The sequence below is a fragment of the Muntiacus reevesi genome, chromosome 9, assembly GCF_963930625.1.
Source record: "Muntiacus reevesi chromosome 9, mMunRee1.1, whole genome shotgun sequence".
Taxonomy (NCBI): domain Eukaryota; kingdom Metazoa; phylum Chordata; class Mammalia; order Artiodactyla; family Cervidae; genus Muntiacus; species Muntiacus reevesi.
The window spans coordinates 12,971,638-12,983,281 of record NC_089257.1 but is presented as its reverse complement, the minus strand read 5'-3'; the positions used below and the strand labels follow the sequence as shown (position 1 = coordinate 12,983,281).

Genomic DNA, 11,644 nt, shown 5'->3' with positions numbered 1-11,644 from the left:
ACCTGATAGAAGTTTCTGCCTTGGCCCATTTGCATGTCTCAGACTAAAGTTGAATATTCTATTACATTATAATAATTCTATCCTATATTTTATCTGATTGAGATTTTTGAACTTGAATTACTCCTCCAATTGAAATTCATGCTTACAGTGTTCCAGAATTTGCTGAAGAAGCAACTAAGAGAAAGGGAATCCAGATGGATTAAGTTAAGAGAAGTTCTAATTGTTTTTACTGATTGGTGATTTAGTCACTAGGTATCTGACTGTTTGCAATCCCATGGACTGTAGCCTACGAAGCTCGTCTGTCCATGGGATTTTCCAGGCTAGAATACTGGAGTGGGTTGCCATTTCCTCCTCCAGAGGATCTTCTCCACCCAGGGATCGAACCTGGGTCTTCCGCATTGCAGGCAGATTCTTTGCCAATTGAGCCACCAGGGAAGCCCATGTAAATTTTATGAAATGTAGAAGGCAGCACTTAACAGTGAAACATTTTAAAAATTATGGTGTTATGCTTTGTATTGTACAATTGTACAATATATACTATACTGTGCAATTTGAGAAGTCCAAAAGAATTCTGATGAAAGTGGAAGTGTACTAAATAAAAATGTGATATCCTTGTATAGATGAAATAAAGTCTATATTTCTATGTTAATACCTATATGGCTATATGGTAATTTTTTTAATCAACAGATATTTTCCAAGTATCACGGACTCTATTTAATCTGTTGTAATCATGTGATTTCCCATGATTTCCTCTTTTTGGAAAGTAGAAGATTCTGTCATTTATTTTAGCTTCAAAATAAGATATGGAAATTACTTTTCTATCCCTTATCATGAAATAAAATATCTACTCTCTTTAAAAATATTATACTTAATTAAATGCCATCATGGGAAAACTAACCTATTTCTTTCCAGAAAAGCTAACTGGATTAAATGGACCAACAGAATCGATCATCACTGACTGAATTCATTCTGATGGGGGTCACAAAGCAGGCTGAACTTCAGGCTCCCCTTTTTGGGGTCTTCCTCATCATCTACACAATCACAGTGGTGGGAAATCTGGGCAAAATCATCTTAACTCAAGTGGATTCCCAGCTGCACACACCTATGTACTTTTTTATCAAACACTTGGCTTTCGTTGATCTTGGTAATTCCACTGTTATTTGTCCCAAGATGTTGGTGAATTTTGTTGTGGATCAAAATACCATTTGGTATTATGCCTGTGCCACACAGTTGGCTTTCTTCCTTATGTTCATTATCAGTGAATTTTTTATCTTGTCAGCCATGGCCTATGACCGATACTTGGCTATCTGCAACCCTCTGCTGTACAATGTTGTCATGTCCCAGAGACTTTGTCGTACGCTGGTAGGCATTCCATACCTCTACAGTGCCTTTCAGGCACTCATGTTTACTATTAAGATTTTTACACTGACTTTTTGCAGCTCTAATGTCATCAGTCATTTCTACTGTGATGACATTCCCTTGTTACTTATGCTCTGCTCAAATGCACAAGAAATAGAATTGTTGATCATACTGTTTTCAGCATTTAATTTGATCTCTTCCCTCCTGGTCATCCTAATGTCCTACATACTGATCCTGAGAGCGGTATTTCAAATGCATTCTGCAGAGAGCAGGAAAAAAGCTCTCTCCACATGTAGTTCTCATCTGATGGTGGTGGTTGTGTTCTATGGGTCTCTACTATTTATGTATATGCAGCCCAACTCCACTCACTCCTTTGATACAGATAAAATGGCCTCTGTGTTTTATACTTTAGTGATTCCCATGCTTAACACCTTGATCTACAGCTTAAGGAACAAAGAAGTGAAAAATGCCTTCCAAAGGGTCTTAAAGAATAAGTGCAAACTTTGTATCTAATATCCAATAATCCAATAAGAATTATTATTTTACTAAACTATGATTGAGGCATATGTCACTTGATGACATTTCTAAAAAATATATAATACCATTCTTCTTGGCTCCAGAGCAAAGGTTCATTAAAATGCACAGAGAAATAGATTGTTTTCCTTGTCCAGTTAATTTTCATACTTTAAATCTCAATGTAATCTCACTCCCTTCCCCACATTCTTTCCTGTTGATTCAATGTTTGCTTTAATGATTCCACAGAACCCCGGATAGAACACAAAGGAAGCTCTTATCAAACTCTACTTAGTAAACCATGTGTTTGTTTCTGCCAAGCTTTTTATTTGTTTTCTATGAAGGTTTCCTTTCAATCATTTTGCACTATATTTCCTGAATATAAACAACTGTGTGTAGATAGAGTGAGTCTCTTACATACAGCAGACATTTGGATCATAATTAAAAAAAAAAATCATTCTATTCACCTCAACCTTTGGGGAATTTATTTTCATTTAAAGTAATTACATTACAAGATTTCCTTGAGTTTGTGACTGAAACTAATTTGGGCATGCCTTACAGTGAAAGACCACAAGTCTGTTAAAATAATGATCATGGGATTGTGAGCTAAACAATCCCAGAGATCACACAGAACAAGAAGACATCAGTGTTCCAAACAGCCAGAGAGTGAAATCCTTGATCCACACCTGGGCATCCAGTCGAGATCTCAGAGGTATTATGAAAGCTACTTTGGACTCACATAGTTAGAAAACAAGACTCAAAAGGAGTTAGTTGATCCTTGTTTAAAACATTTAACATTCTTTCAGGAAGACAACAGAAAATTGCAGCACGCATTATCCTGTATTTCTTCACAGTATTTAGCATCAAGTCACAAATACTAGACAAATGTGAAAGCAGGAACATGTGACCCCCCAACCAGGAGATAATTAAAACAGATCCTGAAATGTCAGTGAAGATATAATTAACAGGCAAGGACTTTACAGCGTATTATAAATATGTTCCAAATACTGAATCATTTAATAAAAACACTAAACTTAGGAACAAAATATTTATTGAATGAACATATCAACATATTGTGTACTGAAAAAGAAATGATAGCTACACTTAAACACATCACAATTATGGCACTCAAAGAGAAAAGCTAGAATACTGAATAAACACCACGTAATAGTTTCAGTGATCTGTAGAACAATAGCAATTTAAGTACTGTATATTTAAGTGTAAGAAAGTGGAAAGAGAAGATTATATATGATTAAAAAACCAATGAGAGAAATATTGGCCAGAATTTTTTCCAAACTTTATAAAAGATAATCTTAAGATATAAAGAGCTAAAATAATTCTAAGCAGGATAAACAGAAAGGAAATTACACCAAGGAATGTCAAGTCAAGTTTCTGAAAACTGAAAATAAAAGCATTAATGACATAGAAATGAAAGATAAAAATGAAGATGAACACATAAATAAAAGACTTACCACTGATCTTTTTTCAAAAATATAAAGCATTGTTTTGTGTCAGCCTACAATTATATATCCATCAAAAACATTCTTGGTTAACGAGTGCTATGTTATCAAATATTGCGTGATCTTTCTCTACAAAGTCACTTTTCATTTACTCACATACTGTGTGCATGTGCGACATACCTAATATGTGCATTAAATTGTGTAACTGAGATGCTGACAAAAGTATATTTAAGTTTTCCAATGTTTAGTGATATTGCATAGTTTGTTCAATTAGACCAGGGAATGAAATACTTTTGACTTTTCCTAATGAGACATTTGGAGAATAACTAACAGATATCCAAGGCACTCTCCCTAAGGTAATTATGTTCAAGGTTTTCTCTTTTTTTTTTTTTTTTAATCTTTGAATGAGATAAAAATTTTAACAAAATGAGTCTCAAAGGGATAGAAAAACACTTAAAAACATTCTGCAATAGACAATGAGGATTAAAACAGCAGAAAGTCAATGCAAATTCTCCAGTAAGGTAAGTAGTAAACACTGGCCTGCAAATTTCTCAGGGCATACAGATTAAACCCAGTCATCACCAAAGATCTTGAAGACATTATGCTCTGCAAAACTGTTTATTCCCTTTCAGCATAATTTTCTGATCAACAAGATTAATGATGTGTGGGACAGACCTTTTGTATGGACTCTGATGCAATGCTTTTAGACTATCTTAGTTTTCCAAATGAACTTAAAGTTCTACCATCTATTTTAACAAGGATTTTTTTCTATCCTTGCTTACCGGGTGTCTCCCCTTCTCCATTTTTCATTGCCTGTGTACTCAGGATGACCATGATAGAACAGAAGAATACCATGTTTGTGAGAATATCTCCTGAAGAAAGTTAATTTTATTTGAATCCTAATTGTGCCAGTTATTGTCTGGGCGATCTTGATTAAGTTACTTTATTCTTGACATGTAAATGGATTATGCTCATATAGTAGACCCTTGAACAATACGTTTTGGACTCTGTGGGTTCACTTATATGCAGATTTTTTTTTTTTTTTTAATTTTCTCAGCGTCTACACCACTATGTTTATGAGTGATGGATGGCCAAATCTATAGATACAGTACCCCCAGTGGATAAGGAAGGTGGACTGTGGGACTGTAGCATCTGTAGATTTTGCTATCTTCAGTGGATGCTGGAACCAATTCCCCACAAGTACTGGGGACAACTGTGCTATTTATTTTCTAGAGTTGTTGTATGGATCGTGTGACTTAATACGTGCAAAGTCCCTGGCAAATGATCAGTTCCCTGTCAGTGCTTGGTATTCATTTGCATTCTTCTTTCCAGTGGATCTATTTACATGGATCTCCATAAATAACCAGATTCATAAATAATCAGAATGATCAAGCCCTTTTTTTTTCAGAAGAGAGATGTGTGATTGGAAGATCATTAAAGGTGATTCAATTGTCACAAACAATCACTATGGCAAATGAGGATTAAGATATTAATAGCAAAATTTGAAAATTAAAACATTATAGCATTGGATTTTATATTGGATAAACAAGCTGAGGTTATAGTAAGTGAAAAACATTGAACTTTATGTTTAATTGTCAGGTTTTCTACTCACCACATAATTCATCAATCTACCAACAGAGAGTCTTATTATTATGCTTTGCAACTTTGAACAGATAAGACAATTGTCAATAATATAAGGTTTATTGTTTGAGTGTAGATGTTTGTTTTAAAAATTATCTGAACATTTTAAAAAAGTTCAAATATAATAGATCTTTTGATAAATTTTAAAAAACCATGTAAAAACAAGTAGGCCATAGAAACTATCAAAGCAATCATTTCAAAATGTCTTGTCTCTTTAAAGCAAAATTTCCCAAAGTTTCAATGAATGTGTTTTGTGTTGACCTCAGCCTTTTGATAGTGATTCTATCAACTAGGACTGCCTGTGGGCACTCAAGTGGGCCCTATTATTTGTGGTGAGCTGCACAGACATTTCCCTGGTCAGAGCTAACACTGTGGCTGGACCAGCACTTGTGACTCTTTTATGATTGCAAGATGCATCTCAGTATCAGGTAACTTTGAAAATCAAGTCTTGTTACTCACATTCTGGAGGGTACATGACACGTCCAAGGCCACACAGAAAGGTTGAGGGGAGGAAGAGAGAAAGAATGAGGGTAAGGGAGGACAGCATGGTTCTGCTTTTATTGTGATCAAGGGCGGGCACCTACAGTAAATTATTATTGGTTAATTTAAAACATAAGAGCAGGAATTATTAAATTCAGAAAGGGAAAAGCAGGATCAATCAAGCTGGCAGTTACTTATATCATTCAGGGCTTTCTCAAAGGGGAATTTCATGGATAGGACAGCCCAGCTACTTATCTAATTGTTTAGCTAGAAATATGCTTATTTGAGATGTGTATCTATGAAATCTATTGTCTCAGCAATGAAAAGGTTAATATCAGAAGTTACACAGCAATTTAAAAAGCTGATCATTATGCACTCACATTACAATGTGAATATAGGTAGGTGTGGTCTTGACCTGATGGGAAGATGAATCTGTATTCATAATTTTAGACAAAGACAATGACTCACATATCATGTATTAAATTCTCCTAGATGATAGCAGTGCAAATACAAAGTATTGATTTTACACGCAGGTAACCAAGATGGACCCCTTGGAGGAACACAATCATACTGCCAGGCGCAAGGGGACTGAGTTTGTTCTCACGGGGATCACAGACAGTCCTGAGCTGCAGGCGCCTCTCTTTGGGATCTTCCTGGCCATCTACCTGGTCACAGTGGCAGGCAATCTGGGCATGATTATCCTGACGCATTTGGACTCCAAGCTCCACACTCCTATGTACTTTTTCCTTAGACATTTGTCAATTACTGATCTTGGTTACTCCACTGTTATTGGCCCAAAAATGATGGTCAACTTTGTGGTGCACAAAAATACGATTTCCTACAACTGGTGTGCCACCCAACTGGCATTCTTTGAGATTTTTATTATCGCTGAACTCTTCGTTCTATCAGCAATGGCCTGTGACCGCTATGTAGCCATCTGCAAACCTCTTCTCTACGTGGTCATCATGGCACAGAAAGTGGGTTGGGGGCTGGTGCTTCCTCCCTACCTCTATAGCATCTTCGTGTCACTATTTCTCACCATTAAGTTGTTTAAATTGCCCTTCTGTGGCTCTAATGTCATCAGTTATTTTTACTGTGACTCTGTCCCTCTAATATCTCTGCTCTGTTCTGACACACATGAGTTAGAATTGATCATCTTGATCTTTTCAGGCTGCAATTTGCTCTGTTCCCTCTTGATTGTTCTTGTGTCCTACATGTTCATTCTCGTGGCCATTCTCAGAATGAACTCAATTAAGGGGAGGTACAGAGCCTTCTCTACCTGCAGTTCCCATCTGACAGCGGTGGTCATGTTCTATGGAACGTTACTGTTTATGTACCTGCAGCCCAAGTCCAGCCACACTTTTGCTGTTGATAAAATGGCCTCTGTGTTTTACACTCTGGTGATCCCCATGCTCAATCCGTTGATCTATGGCCTAAGGAACAAAGAAGTAAAAGATGCTCTGAGGAGAACTTTTACTAATCAATGCAAAATTCCCAACTAATATCTTAATACAAGTTGAAAATGTGGGTCCAAAATCATTGCACAATGCTCTGTCAGTCCAGTGAAAGCATCAAAAATAAAAATGTTTACCATATTGTTTCATCTTTTTCAGGATAAAGTGCTTCCTTTCATAAATCCCAGTACTCCTCTCCACATCACCTGAATAAACATGGTAGTCAAATGATTAAGTCTCAAGTGATTTTCAAGGTCACATTGGAATCTATATTATTTAGAAATAAGGAAAATCATACCAAATTTTTGGTCAAATTCAGACTTGCAGAGGTTAAAAAATATTTATTAGTAAAAATGGAGTACAATGGAATAAAAATTAGTGATATATATGTTCAAGCAGGCACTGTACTAAAGGTAAAGAATACTAAACCATGGATGTAAGAGCTGGACCATAAAGAAAGCTGAGCACCAAAGAACTGATTCTTTCAGATTGCGATGCTGGAAAAGACTTTTGAGTGTCCCTTCATCTGCAAGGAGATCAAACCAGTCCATCCTAAAGGAAATCAACCCTGAATATTCAGTGGAAGGACTGATGCTGAGGCTGATGTGCAGATTAGACAAGAGGTAAGAAAGTGAATAAGCTTATGATTATAACAGAACGAGTTATTTCAAGAACATATGCAGTATAGAAAATAAAGTGTGCCTCTCAGAATTAAATCAGTCCGATTGACTTAATATCTTCTATCTCAAGGATACAGTGGGGATTTTGGAAGAAATTAAAAACTATGAGAAGACTACTGGCTAACTCTGAGTCTCCCCTGACAGAGTCACACGCTATAGTTAGTTTTGGTTTATGTTGGCCTCCTGATAAAACTTTATTTAGGACTAGCAGAGTCAAGAAAAATGAGCTATTTGGTCATATTCTTGTTGCTGCTGTTTTTCAATCACTAAGTTGTGTCTGACTCTTTGACACTCCAGGGACTGCAACACTCCACACCACCCTATCCCTCACTATCTGCCAGAGTTTGCCCAAGTTCATGTGCATTGAGTCAGTAATGCTATCCTACCATCACATCTTCTGCTACCCTCTTCTCTTTTTGCCCTCAATCATTCCCAGCATCAGGGTCTTTTCCATTGAGTCTGCTCTTCACATCAGGTGGCCAAAGTATTGGAGCCTCAGCCTCAGCATCAGTCCTTCCACTGAATATTCAGGGTTGATTTCCTTTAGGATGGACTGGTTTGATCTCCTTGCAGATGAAGGGACACTCAAAAGTCTTTTCCAGCATCGCTGTCTGAAAGAATCAGTCCTTTGGTGCTCAGCTTTCTTTATGGTCCAACTCTTACATCCATACATGACTACTGGAAAAACCACAGCTTTGACTATATGGACCTTTGTCAGTAAAGTGATCCTTTTGCTTTTTAATACACTATCTAGGTTTGTCATAGCTTTTCTTCCAAGGAGCAAACATCTTTTAATTTCATGGCTGAAGTCACTGTCTGCAATGATTTTGGAGCCCAAGAAGAGAAAATCTGTCACTATTTCTACTTTTTCTTCTAGTTGCCCTGAAATGATGGGACTGGATGTCATGATCTTTATTTTTTGAATGTTGAGTTTTAGACCCAGAGGGATCGGGTAGAGAGGGAGGTGGGAGGGGGGATCGGGATGGGGAATACATGTAAATCCATGTCTGATTCATGCCAATGTATGACAAAAACCACTACAATATTGTAAAGTAATTAGCGTCCAACTAATAAAAATAAATGAAAAAAAAAAAAAAAAAAACCCAGCTTTTTCACTCTCCTTTTTCACCCTCATCAAGAGGCTCTTTAGTTCTTTGCTTTCTGCCATTAGAGTGGTATCATTTGCTTATTATCTGAGGTTGTTGATATGTCTCCCAGTAATCTTGATTCCAGCTTGTAACATTCAGCTTGGCATTTCATGTGATGTGCTCTGCATATAAGTTAAATAAAGAGGTTGATAATACGCAGCCTTGTTGTGCTTCTTCCCCAACATTGATCCAGTCAGTTGTTCCATGTAAGGTTCCAACTGTTGCTTGTTAAATATCATACAGGTGTCTAAGGAGACTGGTCAGGTGGTCTGGCATTATCATCTCTTTAAAAATTTTCCACAATTTGTTGTGATCCACATAGGCAAAGGCTTTCAGTTAATCAATGAAGCAAAAATAGAAGCTTTTTTTGTTTTTTTTTTCTGGAATTTCCCTTGGTAATTTGATCTTTTGTTTCTCTGCCTTTTCTAAACCCAGCTTATAATCTGAATGTTCTTGATTCAAGTACTGCTGAAGCCTAGCTTGAAGGATTGTGTGTATACAGTCATTTACTAAGGTGACATAAATATTTTGAAAATTCATAGCAATGATGACCTAGGCTAGAGACGGCTGATACACTCTCGGGCTAACTGACCTTTCGTCATGTGTATCTTGCTTTCTTCATCAGCTTGTACACACAGACCCAGTATTTTGCACGGACTCTGTGCTAACAAAATGCTTCACCTTTTGTACTTACTCAGGGCTTCTCTGGTAGCTCATGACAGAGAATCTGCCTGCAGTGCGGGAGAACTGGGTCCAGTCCCTGGGTGGGGAAAATCCCCTGGAGAAGGGAATGGCCATCCACTCCAGTATTCCTGCCTGGAGATTTCCGTGGACAGAGGAGCCTGGTGGGCTACAGTCCATGGGGTTGCAAAGAGTCAGACAAGACTGAGCGACTAACACACAACAAATGAACAGATTCCTTATACATTAGAGCTACCCTAGTTGTTTGAACAGACAGTTATTAAAAGGTTATAGACACTACCCCAGTTATTTTGATTCATTCTAGCATTCAAAGTGAAAATTTTGGGGAATTAAATCAAAATGTGAACCAGAGTCTCTTTATCTTAGACCCATGTATTTTATTTATTTGTCCTTTCTTTAATATACTGTGATTTACTTTATTAACAAAGTGTTACCACAAAAGGAAAAAAAAAAACTATCCCTGTGAGATGATGGATATGTTAATTAGGTGAGTATGATATTATTTTACCTTTATACATGTATATCAGAATATCATATTTGCACACTGGAAAAATATACAAATTTTATTTATTAATTTTAACATTATAAAGATAGAAAAAATTTAACTTTTTAAATAAATCAATGAAATAAAATATAAAAAATTAAATTAAAAAGCACACCACTGCATTCTCCAAGAACATTAATTTTACTTGCTACAGTACCTTTGGACCCTGTCTGTAAGTACATTTGTTGTCATGAATAAATTTTATTTTCTAGAGCAACACTCTATACTGTACTGTAGATATTTTTGGTCACATACTTTCCCCAAATTGTATCATTTCCTTTACTTCTCACAATCCATAAGTGAAGTTAAATAATATTAAAAGCATCTTTAGTTTCATCCACATAGGAAAGCCTTAAAAAAACCATGATACATCATATTCCCTACAATTTGCTTTCCTAATTTGAGAATGCATCACATTATCCTTCTTAGTAAAAGTTTCTTTTTAAAATTTTTATTGAAAATTAATACAGTAATGCATGACAATTAACAAAGTGATACATGATACAATATTATTATGATATATTAAGTTAGTGCCTTGAATTGATTTCAGCAGGACAGACTTCAAGAAGCGAGATTTCTACAGCAGGACCCTGAGAATGATCATGTTTGTCAGATTGTGACACTTTATCACAGCATGCAACTGTGGAGTATACATTGATCTGTTTTTATTTGGATATTCTTCGACTGATGGACCTAGCTGTTTGCAGATTTTTATTTCTTTGCCACTATAAAAAGTGCTGTAATAAATAGCTTTGTACTTATAACATGATACACTGTTGCTTTTTGTTTATAAAATAGATGCATAAGTGCTCTTCCACATTCTAACTGTGTTGTTGGTAAATTACCTATTTGCATAATAATTTAAAATAAAAAATAAAATGCTAATGAAAAGTACTATGCTTTGTGATAGAGTGTGGGCCAATTCACTGTAAAGAAACATTGAGCAACATTTCAGGATGGTGGAAATTCTCTCATTGGGAGCAGAAGTAGCAAGCCATCATTTTTCAAGGTCAGACATGCATACTTCACATTTTTTTATTTTCCATTGTGCCCAAAATATACCCTATTAATGTCTTTAAAATGCAATATGACCTTTTCAAAACTATTTTTACTTTTTTAGACACTTTTCTAGAATTTGTGTATAGTCTATATAGACAAAGATTTAAAGGATATATTAAAGTATATTAAATATATATCTATAACTCATTGCATAAACTTCCAAATTGTGTACATAGTTTACAGTATTTCTCTATACTGATAATACACTCATGACAATATTAACTTAATACCTTGAATTGACTTCATCAGAACAGACTTCAGGAAGCAAGGTTTCTACAGCAAGACCCTCAAATTATGTTTTTCAGATTGTGACACTTTTTCTTTATTGGGCCAGGCAGAACCTTTTCTCTTTATTTATTTTTTCTTCCAAGTTGTTGTGGGCAGGATTGTGTCCTACTAAAATTTGTATGTTGAAGGTTCAGTCTCAGAATCTAAGTGTATTCAGAAATAAGGCTTTTTAAAGTAGTTAGTTAAAACAAGTTGCTAAAGTGAGCCCTAATCCAATATCATAGATGTCCTTATAAGAAGAGGCTAAAACACATAGAGAGACCCCAGACACTTCGATGTACCCAAACCGAGTGACAATCACATGAAGCTACAGCAA

The 11,644-nt window shown here is 35.9% G+C and overlaps 2 protein-coding genes across 2 annotated transcripts; both read left to right on the top strand.

Annotated features, from left to right (window-relative positions):
• Positions 1-930: 930 nt before the first annotated feature.
• On the top strand, positions 931-1,872 carry LOC136175674 (olfactory receptor 8K5-like). Its single transcript, XM_065945923.1, has one exon. It carries the CDS (start codon positions 931-933, stop codon positions 1,870-1,872), a length of 942 nt encoding a protein of 313 aa, XP_065801995.1.
• Positions 1,873-5,995: 4,123 nt separating this feature from the next.
• LOC136175673 (olfactory receptor 8K1-like) lies at positions 5,996-6,955 on the top strand. The gene has a single exon (XM_065945922.1). The coding sequence runs from the start codon at positions 5,996-5,998 to the stop codon at positions 6,953-6,955; it is 960 nt and encodes a 319-aa protein (XP_065801994.1).
• The last annotated feature ends 4,689 nt before the right edge of the window (positions 6,956-11,644 follow it).